This window comes from Charadrius vociferus, unplaced genomic scaffold (assembly GCF_000708025.1).
Source record: "Charadrius vociferus isolate BGI_N301 unplaced genomic scaffold, ASM70802v2 scaffold202, whole genome shotgun sequence".
NCBI classification, from domain to species: Eukaryota; Metazoa; Chordata; class Aves; order Charadriiformes; family Charadriidae; genus Charadrius; species Charadrius vociferus.
In genome coordinates this window covers 199456-217235 of record NW_009647242.1, presented here as the reverse complement: position 1 = coordinate 217235, position 17780 = coordinate 199456, and the positions used below count along the sequence as shown (strand labels likewise).

Here is a 17780-nt window from a genome sequence, read left to right as displayed (position 1 = left end):
TCCTTTGTATTTGTTACCCTTCACACTATGGCAGAAGGGAATCTTAAAATGCTTTTTCTTTTCCCCATAGGGAAGGCCTTCAGAGCTAGGAAAAGATATTTTAATACAGCTCAGAGACTGAGCTGCTGTGGTAGGTGCTGCACAGAGAAGCAAGCACACCACATGCTGAAAATCACAGTCTGGCTGAGTGGAGGGGGTTCCCACTGTATGCTCTGTGCATGCCTATTCCTGGAAAACCTGTGAATGTTCTGATGAAAAGCCATTTGGAAGGCTGTGAGAAATGTTTGTCTCTGTTATTATCTCCTTATTTCTCTTCTTTGGAGAGGGTAGACAGCAGCACCAATGGTCCCATACTGATGGCAGCCTAACTGCCCACTAAGAGCATGGTGCTGCCAGGGACAGTAAAACCCACATGAGCTAGTGCAGGAGCACAGGAGCAGTTTTTTACTTGCATCCCGAGATCTTAGTGCGCTCACAACAGAGAAGGGTATCCATTAGCTTGCTATAGTCTTCTCATAATGAATATTGATCCATTTTCTTCTGCTGACTTTAAGCTTAGTTTGTTCCTGTTTAAGGAGGCAGGACTGGGCTGTTAACTTAAGCATAATAAAGTTGAGGAAAAAACATGACTCAAACTTTCCCATTGATAAACCTTCAGCAAAACTCCAAGATTTGACTGGCTAAACATCTAGCAACTACCTATCTAATTAATTGCTTTCTTATCTTTAGATAAAAACAACTCTTTATTTACCATTTTCCTGTTACTGAATATCTTCTCATTAGTGAGTAGTGAAGAGCTATACACACAAAAACCTGCCTTCAAATATGCAAATTGCTTCCTTCCTTCTATGAATGGATATTTAGCACAGCTATCTGTAGTGAAAGGAGCAAGGTTGGTAATACAGCCATTGAGAGTGTATTATTGTGTTGGGCTTTTCTTCAGTTTCTACTTTCAAATAGCTTTATTCTTAAATAATATGGAAGTAACATTTTTAGCAAGTTACCAGTTTCGGTAGGGAAGGAAAATTCCGTTTTCAACCCCAGTGCTGACCTGCCCTTTCTAGTCACCAAGAAAAATACTTTCATTCATGAAAAGTACATAAAAAAGCTTTAAATCCTACAATTTTTCTAATGATATGCTGAATGCTATGAAAGCACATAGCCCTGTGAATTCTAATTAATTGGAAATCAGGTCCACAATTCATCTGGGCTATGAAAATCAGAATATATTCTAAGATATAATAGACGTGCAGCATCTTTTTTATATGCTTTCTGTTTCTTGAGTCCTTGAACTTTGCATTCGTGTGCTTTCTTCACCAACTGTGAAAGCTCAAGGTTTTTTTCCTTTAACTCAAAAGGTTTTGCAAGCCTCGTGAGATGAGTTTTAAGAAAAACATAATGCATTGCAGAAGCGTAATAAATAGCAATCACTGGGAGCACTAGATTATTCCTCCCTCTAGTGGCTGGCTGGCTCCAGTGAGAATAAATGGAGCTCTTTATTAACATCTCAAGGAATTATTCCATTAGTTTAGCTACTGGGAACTTACTTTTTTTAGGCTAGCATCCTCCAGCTCCCTGCCTGCTTGGTAATCCATGGTGCCTCTGTGCACACGTCCATGACTATGCTACGTGACCAACTTTTCAGTTTTTCAAGGCCGCTTCTCCACAGTGTTCTCAAGCTTTCCCTGTCCTGTCTGTACATTATGCTACATGATTCCCAGTAGCAGTAATGTAAAGAAGGTCCCCCACCTTCTATTGTCTTTCTGTGGTTCCACACGGTACACTACACCAAATCCAGGTAATTTATCACAGCTGGTGTCTGATGTATGCTAAAGTGAAAAAGTGATGAATTTGATGCATCTTAGTTTATCTAGTCATGATGCAATACCAGGAACTGTGTTTGGACAGTGAGCAGGGTATTAGTGCTTCCTCCATCTACCTGGACGTGTCAGTGCATGCCCATACACCAGTGGGCAGCTCAGGCATGTTCATGTCATCAAGAGAGACCAAACACATCCCTTCATGGATAGCTCAGGAAAACATAAAGGTGTTGCAGAGCTGGAATGGTCCACTTAATTTCACCTGGCAGCAACCCCTATCTACTTCATCAGAGGGACAAAATTCAGTGGGTTGACAAATCGGCCCTCACCTGGCACATCACAGGAGAAGCCAGAGTCCCAGAACGCTGAGCAACCTTCAAAGGTGGCCCTGTGCAACGCACCTGCACACAAAGACATGCTGGTGTTCAGACATCATCAGACAGGTCTCTGCCCTGTTGCTCTTGATAATAAGAAATGGATTAATATATTATCATAATTTCTGTTTTCTTAATCAAGGTGACAAAAAATCTGAGCAGCAAAAATACCTGCTATATGTACAACCACCATTTAAGGAAAAGGTCATCTAGGAAAGAGGATACCTACTCATACAACTCAATTAAATTATCTAACTGCAGGGAAAAATTGCAGCCCCCCTCGTAAGAGTTGTGAGGCTTGAGAAAGTAATATAGGTTTCAAAGTAATATAGGTTTTTAAGCTTTGCTTAAAATTGACATTTTAGGCATTAAACTTTTCCATAGCTGACTGAAGTTTTATTAGGCTGGAGATCTTTTCAAGGAGTTCTATCTTACCTCAGCAAAACCATTGACTTGAGATGATACCGTAAATCACCATCCATAGTCAATAATGGTTTTAATCGAAAAATGCATTTCTTCTGAAGTACCTTTTGACCATCACACCAAACACACTTTATTAACCAGCTATTCCACTTTATATACAATATATGTCTCTGGGGCTGAAGTTTATTATTTCAGTCGTCCTGTCACCTTTGCCTCTAGTAATATAATAAAAATATAGTGCCGCTATTCTCTTCCATAGAAGAACCTCAGTCATGTTTGCTAAGTTTAATTCGGCATCACAAAGCCACCTGAGAAGCACTGTAGGGAAGTATTAACATACCTGTTTGCTGAGCCTGAGAGTTTATATGACTTATCCTCCAGGTCACACAGCAAATTTCTGTCAAGACTGTAATCTGAACCCATGAGCCACAGTCCATTTTCAGTGGATTTAAATGCCAGGTTGAAGTTATTTATGCAGAAAATTTTAGAGTTTATCTTTCCTTTCTTTTTTTCTGCTATGCTGTTTTACACAAAAATATAGATATCCAGATATTTTCACCTTCCAAGTAGGACAGAAGGCCATCTTCAGCTTTACCATGTATCTTATCATTGTGTTTTGAAAACTCATTCACAAGTGGTTGGTTGGTCTGTGATTTATACAGGATAGAATGCACACTGTTAATCAGTCCTCTGTAAGGAACTAGCTTTATTCCTTTTCTTATGCAAATACAGAAGTTTAGGCACTTTTTCTCTTTTTCATCTGGCCTTGCTGGATTTTTTCGCTTTAATTTTTCATTGGAAAAGAACAGTGTCCCAATTCAGTAAAGCACGTATTTTAATTCTGACAATTAAATTCAAATAAATATTTGGAAATATTTAAGAATGCCTACAAGACAAGAGACCAGCTGACTTTCTCAGGAGTTAAAGGCTTTCTTCCTTTAAAATGAGGTTCAAAACCCCTTTGAAGATCCTCAGCCCCAAAAAGCATTCACTATTTGGAAATATGTTTTACATCCTCATTGCCTCTGTCTGAATCACTGCACGTTACACTAGCAGCATGATGAATGGCATGATAATTGGTTCTCCATTCCTTTACTGCCAGACCCAAATAAATATTTCCGGGTATTTCTTTTTCACGTGATTAAAAGATACCTATTTTAAATCACAGAATCATAGAATCATATAATAGTTGTGCCTGGAAAAGACCTTTAAGATCATCAAGTCCAACTGTTATCTAACTCTACCAGGCCCACTTCTAAACCGTATCCTTGAGCACCATATCTAGATGGCTTTTAAATACATCCACGGATGGCAATTCAACCACTTCCCTGGGCAGCCTGTTCCAATGCTTGATAACCCTTTCAGTGTAGAAGTTTTTCCTAATATCTATCCCAAACCTCCCCTGGCGCAACTTGATGCCATTTCCTCTTGTCCTAAATAATTTAAAAAAAAAAAATCTTTTCAGTCCTCAGATGGGTTTGGCACTATTATGCATGCTTCTCAAGGCATTTTTTTTCCTTTGTTCTCTCATACTCCAAAATATAATTAGTTCTGCTTTATCAGGGTTCATTCTGTACAAGTTTGGCCAAATGATAGCCTACAACACAGAAGGTATCTGTTTTTAAAATAAGACCAAAAAAAAAAAACCCAAAAATGTGTGTTAAGCATAATTTTACATCTTTTGAGCAAACTTCTATTTATTGGTAAAGTTTTCATAATGGAAACCAACTTCAGACTTCCACCTCAAGGTATTCAGTACTTTGGCCATGTTTATAAAACCATTGATAAGCCAGCTTGCCCAGACCACAATATATTTCACACATTCCTGAAATAACAGGTTATCACTTCATGTTGCATCTCAGTACAGCAGATGTCTTTTTGCAATCCCTGCAAAACAAAACTGGAAAGACTTTGGAATGGAGAGAGTTATAAAATACACATGGACAGCTGGGGGTTTTTTTGTTATCTGGGTTTCTTTGGGGGATTTCGTTTGATGTAAAAGCACCTGAAGGGAAAGTGGTATCAGCTTCCTGTTTCTGAGGAATAGCTCTGGTAAAGTTACATTGAGGGGAAGTCTCCCTTCTTCTGGGGTGTCACTTTTGCTGTGCAATATCAGTGATAAAAGGAAAAATCTCCCAGAGCAGCAGAGACCGCTGCCCAGAGAATCAGTAGTGAATTTGCAAGAAACACTACTGCACACCATTATTTTTTCATTTACTTATATTCTAGACATTACTGTAAATAGAATTATAGAAGAAAAGGTTAGTATTGCCAGCTTCTTTGGTATGACAGGAGAAGCTGCAGGGTCTTTTCTAAGTCAGTGGTAACTTTATTTGAACGATTTCCCCCAAAATTGTTTTTTATCAGGAAGGAATGGCTGCAAGTCATATCTGAGCTTCAAGCTACACTTACCCAGATACAGCTTGGAAAACTGGCTGTAGAATTATCCAGGAGGTCACTGCTCTGTCTTCTCGTCCCCCTCTCAACCCCTGTGCCATCAGGAGTAGCTTGGATTTCAAGTCACCACCTCCCCAGTGTCTGCAGAGAAACAAAATGTAATAAGTTAGAAGTACTTGCTTAGAAAAGAAGAAAAAGCAGTCTTCTCTTCAGGCACTTTAAACTGCTTGGTGTTCTTCACATACAAACCAGCTAAAATAGAGGATACCAAAATAGCCACTTAGTAGCATTGCACATACGATCTTTCAAAATGAACCCATCAAGAGAGAAGAGGAGAGAAAATCCATGGTCACAACCAGCACATATTAAGTCCAGGTCAACAGTTTGCAGGTGTTATCAAGACATAATGTGCGCCCACAGCGGGTGAGATACTCAAAGTAGTTGTCATGTAGCTTACTTGGCCCTGTATTGGATCTTGCTTTCCCAGACATTCATTTGGAGGTCGTGCTGTTACTCAGAGATGTAAGAAGATGAGCTCAGCCCTTTAGCGCACTTGGACTTGGGATTTTTCCCTTCTCTCTTATAAATTTGCTAGCCTACCCTCCTCATTGCATTAAAATGTACTTGCTTTTCAGAGTTCTCCAATAGTTCAGATTGCGTTGCACATCTGTGCAGCTGGTGTTGAATCTGCTTTTTCTTTTTTTTTTTTTTAGTAGGTATCAGAAACTTTTGACATGACAAAGACTGAATAGGAAGTGGAAAAGTGCTGCATATGTAAAATGCTTTTTTGTAAAATGCAGGTGGCTGCTTATTTATGTGAAGGTTTTGGAGTAACGGTGTTGACTTGCAAAACTAAGATGTGTTCCTAATCTCACTGGGAGATGTTTATACAGATCTACCCTGGATGTTTGGAAATTTCTTTCTGAACTAGGTGACTAAGAAGCAGGCACATGGTAGGGCTTGCAGGCTCAGGGCCGTGCAGTGTGTGGGTGACCATCACCTGGTTTCGGGTCCATGTGGAGTTGAGGACACTGAACACTGAAAATACATAGCAATTTGTTGGGAAAAATTGCTCTTAAATAAACACTGCAGTGACATTCAACAGCAAATACTTTTTTAGTGTTTACTGGAAAACATTATTTGTAGATAAATACTGCCCAATGTTGTAACTTGGAGTAGCACAGGAGGACTTTCAGTTATGGGAAGTCTGCCCAGAAGATGCCTTTTAGCTGAGCTGGAGCGCTATCCTCCCACTCCCAGGAACAAGCCAGAGCTCTGGCATAAATCGTGGTGCTAAACAGGGAGGGCTGGTTGTGCAGCCAGCTCAGCACACGGCTGGGTGACATTCCTGAAAAGTAACTGCTCTTCTCCTGCGGTTTGGCAGAGGGATATAATTCTTGTTTTTTCCCACTGGCAGAATTAATCAAATTTTTAAGGTATGAATGGGGGAGACCTGATGTTTAAATTAAGCAGGTGAGGTGCGAGCTTGTGGAGACTGTGATTTTTGTAGAATAGGATAAGGACTGCAACAGGGAATATCTTGATCTCAGATACCCTGAGGTTAAAAAAAGAAAAAAAGCTGTCTGTCAGTATTCTGAGTAGGAGTAAACTTAATATTAATACAGACTGAGACTCAAACTTCAGTTCTCACCACAAATGTGTCAGAAGTGCAGATGCGCAGGTATGCGAGAGGATGTTTTGAGTGTGTTACCAGATATCCAAGAGGAGGAAAATGACAGTATGGTTTGACTCATTTATGATAATAGCAGCAATTACAGAAACAGTGGTGAAGCAGTCCATGTCCAATGCCAAAAGCTGTGCCTGAGCAAACGTGGAGGCATCTCCTTCCCTCCTTCTTAGAGGTCTTGCCCTCAAACACATGCTTTCAGGTGGCTGGCTGGCAGACCGAAATGCTTGAATTGCTAATATAAGAGGTTAATCTGAGCAGACTGTGGATGACTTTTGAGTCCCACCAGAGGGTAGAGGTGGCACAGAATTACATAGGTTGGAAAAGACCTTTAAGATCATCAAGTCCAACCATCAACCTAACACTGCTAAGTCCACCCCTAAACCATGCCCATAAGTGCCACATGTACACGTTTTAAATATGTCCAGGAATAGTGACTCAGCCACTTCCCTGGGCAGCCTGTTCCAATGCTTGACAACCCTTTCAGTAAAGAATTTTTTCCTAATATCCAATCTAAACCACCCCTGGAAAAACTTGAGACCATTTCCTTTTGTCCTATCACTTGTCACTTGGGAGAAGAGACTGACCTCCACCTTGCTACAACCTCCTTTCAGGTAGTTGTAGAGAGTGATAAGGTCTCCCCTCAGCCTCCTCTTCTCCAGGCTAAGTCACTCCAGTTCCTTCAGCCACTCCTCATAAGACTTGTTCTCCAGACCCTTCACCAGCTTTCTTGCCTTTCTCTGGATGCGCTACAGCACCTCAATGTCTTTCTTGTAGTGAGGGGCTCAAAATTGAACACAGTATTCAAGATGGGACCTCACCAGTGCTGAGTACAGGGGGACGATCACTTCCCTAGTTCCGCTGGCCACACTATATCTGATACAGGCCTGGATGCTATTGGCCTTCTTGGTCACCTGGGCACACTGCTGGCTCACCGATGGCTGTGAACCAACACCCCCAGGTCCTTTTCCACCAGGCAGCTTTCCAGCCTGAGCCTATAGCACTGCATGGGGCTGTTGTGACCCAAGTGCAGGACCCAGCACTTGACCTTGTTGAACCTCATAGCATTGGCCTCAGCCAATTGATACAGCCTGTCCAGTTCCCTCTGTAGAGCCTTCCTACCCTCAAGCAGGTCAACATTCCCGCCCAACTTGCTGTTGTCTGCAAACTTACTGAGTGTGCACTCGATCCCCTCATTCAGATCATTGATAAAGATATTAAACAGAACAGGTCCCAATACCGAGCCCTGGGGAGCACCACTCGTGACCGGATGCCAACTGGATTTAACTCCATTCAACAACACTCTTTGGGCCCAGCCGTCCATCCAGTTTTTTACCCAGCCCATCCAACCCATAAGCAGCCAGTTTCTCCAGAAGAATGCTGTGGGAAACAGTGTCAGAGGCTTTACTAAAGTCTAGGTAGACAACATCCACAGCCTCTTCCTCATCCACTAAGTGGGTCACCTTGTCATAGAAGGAGATCAGGTTTGAAAGGCAGGACCTGCCTTTCATAAACCCATGCTGACTAGGCCTGATCACCTGGTTGTCCTGTACATGCCGTATGATGGCACTCAAGATGATCTACTCTATAACCTTCCCGGCACTGAGGTCAGGCTGACAGGCCTGTAGTTCCCTGGATCCTCCTGCCAGCCCTTCTTGTGTATGGGTGTCACTTTTGCTAACCTCCAGTCAACTGGGACCTCCCCAATGAGCCAGGACTGCTGATAAATGATAGAAAGTGGCTTGGTGAGGACTTCTGCCAGTTCCCTCAGTACCCTTGGGTGGATCCCATCTGGCCCCATAGACTTGTGTGTGCCTAAGTGCTGTAGCAGGTCAGTAATCACTGAAGTAACCAAGAACATAATGTGATGTGGGATCAGATGGGTGAGCCTGGCCTGGCTGAGGGGAGCTGAAGGAGCACCTTCTGCAGGAAGGAGGGTTTGACTTTTGTGCTGGCAAAGAGAGAACTCATCAAAGCAGTGGTGGAGGGCTTTAATAGGAAGAGCACTAAAGGATTCATCCTCAACCCAACATGGGCCAAAGGGCTCCAGGCAGGGCTGCAGGCATGGCTGACCTGCTCAGGCCCTCTGGCACTGTTTGTTCTTATTGCTATCCCTGATACAAGGCAAGAGCTTTTCCAGCTTAGATAAATATATCTCTCTTTTAGAGAGCAGCACTTGTTCCTGGGGTTATTAGTGGCAGCCCAAAAGAGACTTGAGCTGAAAAAGGCAAGAGCCTCGTGTCACACAAGGCCTTGTGGTCTAGGTTCAGACATATTTCCCTCAAGCAAGAATCTCCAAAAAGCCTTTTAAGCATGTACTCAGTAAGATTGTCAATAGGGGCCATGAAGGCCCGCAGCTTTCCTCAGAGGGTCTTCTGAGAGGAAAGCTACTCTTCTCAAGCTGGGCACTCTCTACAATGTTGTATCTTACCCTGCTAGGTGTGACAAGAAAGGATTCTCTTCTAGTGTAAAGAAAAATTTTGTGGTGTTGTACAGAAAAAGCTTACCCGGGCATCACTGTGTTGAGCTGGTTCATCTGGGTTGAACTGTTTCTATGCTTCAGCATCAATTTTCACTCTCCAGGGTGGAACAGAAGAGCGCTCACAACTATTCCCCCCTACACACACACCCCCACATGGGAATCAGCACCAGCATGTAGACCAGATTTCTGATTAAAGAGAATTGTATAATGGCTGTCTGCATCATCTTCCATCTGCTTCTCTTACCAACTCAACTGCATATGGCATTATGTGCCCCTTCCGTGCTGTTCTCTGTTCTTTCTCCGTGTCTAAAAACCACGGAGAAGATACAGCACATCAATGGCAAGGGAAAGGTTCCTTGAATTCATTAGCCTATTTTGTTGTTTTTGTTGTTGTTGTACACAGCACCTGAGAGGATCTTGGAAACAAAGGGGAAGCTTTGTTTTAATGTATATGTGAATTTATATGCAGTAGTCAGCTTGCTTTGCTAACATTTTTATACTTATTAAGGGCTAAAGATGCTCTTGAAACATGGTCATACAACCTCAGCACCCCCACACCCCAAAAAAAACGTAAACCAACCCAATGATTCCGTGTCCTTTGAGAGGGAAGTGGGTTTGTAATAAAATCACAAAGAGGTTTCATGGCAGATTCTGAAGCTGGCAGTAGCCAGACATAGAGTTTTAAAAGGGACTGTACTTTTTAGAAGCCTTTGCTACTAAAAAATGTTGTTCCAGCTCCTGCTGTCCTTTATCAGACAAACGGGAGCTCTCTGGCAGGACACCATGTGCTTACTCAATAAACCCACAACAGCTGGAGATAGACACGTTAGAGAGTTATATGACACCAAACTGTGTGGAATTCTGGATTTATTTTAGGTGCTTTCATTTGCAGCCCTACCAGAATCTGTAAAATCGGGCAGAGACAAATACAAGTACTGCAATTTCTTCCTCTTCTCACCCTGTGACAAACCCTGTGACACTGGCATGTCCCACCAGCTTTGTGGTATGTGTTGGCTGGTCCATGCAGCGAGGACGATTTATAGTCTGATTAGTGAAATCTTTTATAACGCAAAAGGAAGCAGATGCCAATTTTGTGCTGATAACATTGAATTGCTCTTCAGCAGATGAGTTTTTTTCTGGTTGTCTCCAAGTTTTAGATTTTTCTTTCTCACACTTGGCTCTTTAGCAACACACTAAGGACTTGAAGTGAGGTTTTATTATTTTTCTTAGCTTCAAGGTAGGGAATCCCCATGAGGAGGTTCACTTGATTATAAACAAAAACAGAAAAGGAGATTTTCAAAACCCGGAAAAATCCTTGCTGAGGGGGAAGAATGCCCCAAACTGCTTATGTGCTGCCCGTGTCTCCATCCGTAGCATGACAGATTTGTGTTCGCTGCACTGAAAAAGCAGCAGAACATAGGTGCCAATGTGATCAAATTACCCCAGCCTGGTGACCTGTGTCATGACCAGGATCAGACAGATGCACTTGAATGACTTTGTTCTGTACATGTTCCTCCCTGATGTCCTTCAGTGCTTGCCTTGTGTCAGTCTGCCCTGGATTATTCTACCTTCTAGCAACACTGAAATGCAAATAAACACAGAAATGTACGTTGGATGTGCCCACCAGCCATGCTGGAGGGGGGGCATTCAGCCTAGGATAATTAAGCCCTGGGGAACTAAGCTGTCCATTGTAGGCTACAAAAATGAGATCTGGGATACCTAGCAATAATGGTGTATTTAAGGTTTATTTTTTCTTGGTTTTGGTTTGTGTGTGGTGTGTCGTTGGGGGCTTTCTGTTTGAAGGCAAATTTTAGCACACTTTCTGCTTTGTCATTTTCTGTTGGCACAGCACAGTACCCATCTGGCACAACGCTGCGCTTTGTGCTATAAGTCTGGATGCTGAACTTGCAGAAGACAATACAGTCTTAGGACTATTTTTCATTGTAACGTTTTTTTATATTGTGTCTGACCTGAAGGGGAAAGAAAGCAGCCATCGCCAGTCTTGTCTCTCCCTTCTTTCATTCAGAAATGAAATGTAATAAATGACAGTGTTTTTCCTAAAGAGCACAGATACGACAGAGTGCATTGTGCTTTCCTAAATTAAAAAGGAAATATTTGAAACTAAACTTGCCTGTTCTCCTAAATTCCTGTTGTCTACCTTCTCTTTGGTATTTGAAAGTCAATTTGAAGGCACGGGAACTCTTCCAGGAATATATTCAAAGCTATTTCACTTTTACTCTGCTAACACAGCATTTTAAACCCTTTAATATATAGTTGAATGAACTAAATTATAGCCAGCATATACAAGTCAGAAGTGACAAGGCAGTATGTAAAGATAGTGTATTGCTTTCCTTCCCCCTTCATTCACCCTGGACCATCACCTGAGCCAGGCACTAGATTAAGATGATTTCCAGCCTCAGACTTCCTGGTACAAACCAGAGCAAATCAGCTAAGCTTAGCTCCTCCCATCCTTACCTATGCTGACCAAATCCTTTAGTCAATTAAGCAAATTAGGGACCAAAATGTGTTTCCATCTGATTGAATACTGTGTAAATACAAACGCATCTGTAAGAGTTGGTTAAAAGTATTTATTAACATGCCCGTTGCAACAGTGGTAGGGGTGATTAGGTGTGTGCCTTTTAAATATTTTCATTTCTATATTTGGATGAATACAGGAGAATCGGCCTCAGTGTCTGAAAGGTACAGAGCAGAAACCAAAGGGTAGCTTAAAGACTTCCTTTACACACCTACACAATTTTCTGTTTTACATGCTTCGCTGAAACACGTTTTCTGCTTAGATGAACACTCTCTTGCCTCTCAGAGCCCCTCACTGGCTTTCAGTAGTGTCTTGCCCGCACAGGCGGGGTACCTCAATCTTCCCTGAGACACCAAGTGGATCGGAGGTGCTTGCCTTCCTTTACTCAGGGGAGCCTTTCTTTCTCCACCAGGACTCAGCAGACTCCATTTCCACACACCTAAGCACAGGGCTGGCTCCTTTTCTGGTCAATCCCCTTGGGACACCCACAGCCACAGCCAGCAGAGTGGCAGAAACCCAAAGTCCTCACCTTCTCCTGATGTCTCTTGCTGTGGTTCTTGGGAAGCACATCCCACCTGTGCACTGTCAGCATGCTGCTGTTGTGGGTGAGTTCAGGACTACCCTTCAGCGCTTGTCCCATGTCACACCAGCAAGCGCTGCAGCACAGAAATGATGCGGCATGCTTGAAGAGCTCATTCAAGGTCTTTAATAACATGCATCCTTCTTCTGCCTATTAATACATCCACTGCAGTGAGTGGAGCTAATGGACCATTTTGCATCGGCCAAAGAACTGTCCCAAAGTCTCAATCCCTTGTTTGTCATACTCAGTTGTGGAAATTATGATGGCACAAACAGAAGTTTAGGTAATTCAGGATAAATAGAAGATGGTCTTGAACCCTTAAGGAAGAACAGAATATTTTCATTTACAGGTTAATGGTAATAGTAACTCTGAGAAAATAAATTAGACTTCAGATCTTCTCCTGTCTTGCATAGCCAGATTTATTCCTAAACGGAATGTTTTCAAAATTTCCAGTGGCATTTCAGCTGTTCACTAAAGTGTACTGTAGAATATAGTGACAATTTATTACACATCTATAAAACCAGTAGTACTCATTATAAATGCAAACCTTCAGATGTTTCTTCGTCTATGCTTCAAATCTTTTTTCTTTTTCTTTTTTTCCCATCACTACATCTAGTGAAACAGTGATTGTAGCAATCAGTAAGCAAGGAGCCACCTCCTCCAACAGCTGCTGATACCCTAGTCTGTTTTATACAACAGATGGGAGGTATGCGCAGGCTAAGACGAGTGGCCACCTGTAAAATATGGTTCTAGATACATGCCAAAGTGGCCAGTTGTATAGTCAGGAACAAAACTAGTCAGAAAAAGGCGGCAGCTGTGCTGACCGCCCACATCTGACACAAGAGGGAAACATTTACTTTCATGGATGGATGTCCTTGTTTCAAGCAGAGTTGGGAAAACATTGTTATGCAACACTAATGCATTCAGAAAATTAATTTCTGTACCTTTTGTGGTGGCTTTCCATGGCACTTGGAGCATCTGATCTGATCTGTACTCTGGCTGCCACAGCAAAATCTTGCTGCTGTGGGTACCTGTGTCTTGTCATACTGGTTCTGATCTGTAAAGGGCACCTGCCTCAGCACTTGCAAATTTCTGCCTGGCAATATCTGTGCGCTGAATTTGGTGATGTGCTGCAGTCTTCTTGTGAGCTCAGCTAATCAGTGAATAGCAACAGTCTCAGGTGACGTATTTGACTAACTGGCAGCTAATCAAGCATATTTGAATTTTGCATGTCACATATTGGCAGCAAACTGTTCACAACATATTCATAAAATACATTTTGAATTAATTTAAGAAATGCATTTCAGGCAACGCTCATCAGGTTCCAGATCTGCAGGGTGGTGAAGTAGCTTGCATGCATCTGAATTTTTTTCTGTTGTATTATTCATACTATCTTATCTTTTTTTAATTTTTTATTTCTTTATTTTTTATCAAGTAAAAGAGAAGAATTTTTTTTCCAAGAGTTCCATGGTTAGTGTTAGTTATCAAAATTCTGTAGCTAACTGCTAGAAACAATCACTTTTTCATAATTTTCTCTTCTTTTTTTTTGAGTTTGGAACACCACGAATTATGATGTATAAAAAGCTTTCTACTTTTGTCATGTGAAATCAAATGGTGTAAGGAGTCAAAGCGTATGAATATGGCTGCTGTGAGCATTGCACCGTATGCACAGTGAAAATGGCAAGCAAAGGCTTTATCTTCATCTTGTGACAGGAATATTGAGTAGTTAGCATAAGTTTACGTCTTTTTATTGGGCAGGCAATTAATAGCCAGAGAACATGGTGCTGTAGAGATGACCTAGATTTTACTTCAGTATTGTACCATTCAGAAACAGACCCAGTTTCTGAACTACTTAGGTGTGTGATTACACAATGGAATTGTCCTCTTAAAATATGTTGACAATTACCAATATTGTGCATGCCACTGGGAAATTGCTCATACTAATTACCTTCGTTAGCTACTTGAATACAAAATATCTGCAAATGCTTGAGGAATTAGACATAAAATGGATTCTCTTCATTCAGGTCAACTGTGTATATATTTCTAAAGACTAGGGGACCAAGATTAAGCCTATAATTAGGTTACAGATTTTTTTTTCATATACCTGCAAACATCCACGTGAGATTTACATTTAAAAATGGAAAATTTAGTTAATGTTTTCATTTGTGTACTTGGTAATACTTGAAGAATATTAAAGATATTCCAATAAAAATTTTGAAGGATCGCCCTTTCAATACTTTATCCATTGATTAATTGTTTAAAAAGAAATATCCCCCAAACAAGTTGTATTGCGTAAGAGGCGTGACATGGATCACTTTTTGTGACTCACTTCTTTATAGGATGCCTCAGATTGTGAAGACAGCACTTAGGTGGCATTTTCAGAGGCTAAAATGTCTCACAGGTGGAGGATTGTAGCTGCATGTCAACCTTTGAGTTGAGTCAACCTTTGCTAGTTGACTCTAAGCACATATGGCAGGAGTGCTGCAGTTTGTGCAGGTTACTGGGGCGGGGGGTGTGTGTGTTTGTTTCTGATTACTTGTGCATCTCACCTGTTGCTGGTATTGGAAAGTTGGTGAATGTTATCACTTCAGTAATACAACTGTGGTTATTAAGCTTCTGATTTGACACCAAGTCATGTAAAGCTATTTCCCTAGCCTATGTTTTCTCAACCTCCGGGTTAAGCCAGGAATAATATAAAATTTAAAGCACATCAAACCTTACCAGGTGCCCCAAGTTCATGGAATGATTTCCCAGGTTAAGACATACCATGAGTGCATTTGTATGCTGTGTATAATCTGCCTACCCTATTTGCCCATGCAACCTTGAAAGCTCTATGAGAAGCAGCCCCGTTACACAGGTACATACACGGGTGTCACAATCACAGCACCAGCAGGTCTAATCAGCACTAGATATCTGCAGAGGAACAACCCTTTGGAGGAATATAGCCCCTACGGTTCCTGCAAACTGCATTTCAAGAAGTTGATGCTCCACTGATGTGTTTAGGATCATGGAGCCAATCTTACTATTGGGTCTTTTCTTTCTTTACCCCATTCCTGGTGAGGCCATTTAGATTTGATGAAATACCTATTTTCTTTTTTTTTCTTTTTTCCCAAACCTCCCAGGATATCCAGTGAACACTCACCAAAGCTTCAGATCCGGAGCCACAGTTACCTGAGGGCAGTGAGCGAAGTCTCCATTAACAGGAGCCTGGACAGCCTGGACCCCGCGGGGCTGCTGACATCCCCCAAGTTCCGCTCCCGCAACGAGAGCTACATGAGAGCCATGAGCACCATCAGTCAGGTGGGTGACACGCACCCGTGGTGGCCCAGAGAGCCGCCGCCATGCTGGACACCGGCAAAGCCCTTGCAATAGAAGAAACTTGATTTTGCTTTAAGTGGCAGCAGGCTGTTGCATGTCTCACATTTTCAAAATGTTTTTAAGAAAAAGAAATGTTTTCACACAGTCTTGTTTCTGAGAGGGTAACATTTGATGATGCCATAACCTGCCCTTTGCAAATGGATGAGTGGCACAACATGCAATTCCGTTGAAGGAGCAGTCTAATTTTTTATTTTTCTTTTCCAAAAGCAGGTGCTCATCAGCAGTGTCTTTAAACAGGGTTCTCTTAAGGATCTTGTGCTTAATACCTGAAATCAAATTTTTTGGAATGCCTCCAATAAAAATAAACCACAGTCATATACTGAGTGAGATGCTGAGGAAAATTAGGTCTGTAGTATTTTGTATTTCACAATTTTATTAGTATTTTATTAGAATTTTTAAAGCTTTCTTTATGCTATTGTATACATTCTTAACACCATGCATCTCTGAACTTTTCACCTATATGTCACAGTGTATATGTTAAGTACAAAGGTATTATTGCCCTGAAATTCTATAAGATCTCTTCATGCTGATTCTAAACTAGAAAAAAAAAAAAAAGTAACAGCTACTGTGACACATTCAGTTTATGAGTTTTGGCATCCTAAAATAGCCTGTCCATGCATACAACATGCTTGTACAGTTGAATTGGTCAGGGACAGATCTGAAAGAAATGCAAAAGTGCCAGTACTCCACAGGGCAGTGGGCCAGTAGTTCATCTGCTAAGTCCTGTAGCTCCTTGGTATGATTTTGGCTTGTTTGCTTAAGTGGATCATTTGGATGAATCACTTGGATAAAAGAATTTTCCTACACTAGTCCAGAAGTGCACTAGGGCAGGATTTGTGGTGCCAGATACTGGCCTCTCATTATTGGCATCTCGAGTCATTGCAATGTCAAAAAAATGCATGACATCATTGATGCCAAAACTTCAGCTGTGGCCATAACAAATATATACATCGTTCAGAATGGAGCTGTAGTTTGAATTTCTGTGGTATTCTATATTTGGGCATTGCAGCCTCTGAGTATTCACCTGTGTATTTTATAGTGAAGCACTTTGCATAGGGTGTGGGCTGATGCTCTACAAAGAGGGTCAGGATGTATCTAGGAGGAAACAGCACTGAAATTCAGGTCTAAGAAGCAAATATGTGAACATTAGATTAGGTTACTTACTTAACTGGACACCTGTATATAAAGCTGTCTGCCACAAAGTGAGTGTTATTTGCCAATATGAAGAAGTTGGGGGTTTTTTTTAAGAAACATTAATTCAGAGGTTTTTATTTGGGGATATGGCTATTCTCCACTATTGTGGGATCGTTCTTTATGATGTACTATCCACTACTCTTCTTTTAAGCCATTTCCCTTTGAAAAAATGCATTCTACTTTTTGTGATTTTCCTTTTCATTTATGTGTACAAATATTCAGTATAATGTTTTCCTTGGTAAAATTCACCCTGGAAAAGAATTTCTAATGTTTTTTTTCCACCACCCTAACACAATCTTATCTTCTCTTGCAATCTCGGCCTTTTGCATGCTTGAAAACTAACAAAACCGTCAAGTGATGGTTTCCACGTGCACGCTTTCTACAGTGGTAATTATTGTGCTTTAATGCCAAGCTCAGGACTCTATTCCTAGTTTAGAAACATGAGTATGCGTTACTAATTAAGCCGAGGTAAATGGTTTCCAGGTTTCTAAGACCTACAGCAAAGCCACATGCTTTTGAATGTTCTTCTGTCAGTGCAAGTCTTTGTCACCACCTAGTGTCTGCTCCATAAAGGGCCTAAGAATTCCCTTTCTCTCGCTCTCAGCCGAAGGAGTCAGCCCAGAGATGTAGTTATTCAAACATTTTTCCCTGCAGCAAAGCTGGTTCCCTTATCAGCCTCCCATTCCCAACTGTTTCTAACCACTTCTACCCTCGAACTTCCCAACCCCTCAGGTTTATCGCTGTGCTTGCCAGAGGGTTGCATTGATAGTGTACCGAGGTTAAGCTGATCTTTAGTTTTTTTCTCACCCCCCCCATAGAAAGAGTGATTTTTGGTTTTCAATGTAATGGTCATAATGGCCAGAGGTTCAACCTCTGCTGTGGGCTCAGGGTGAGATAAACCAGACGCTG

General features: G+C 41.5%; 1 protein-coding gene across 4 annotated transcripts in view; it reads left to right on the top strand.

The window, feature by feature from the left end:
* The window catches only part of DLGAP1 (discs, large (Drosophila) homolog-associated protein 1), a 144350-nt gene that overhangs the window by 30498 nt on the left and 96072 nt on the right, over positions 1-17780 (top strand). For all 4 annotated transcript variants that reach the window (XM_009879971.1, XM_009879970.1, XM_009879973.1 and 1 more), the window contains exon 3: positions 15422-15599. In XM_009879971.1, the coding sequence (XP_009878273.1) occupies positions 15422-15599 (178 nt within the window). The remainder of the gene's footprint in view (positions 1-15421; positions 15600-17780) is intronic.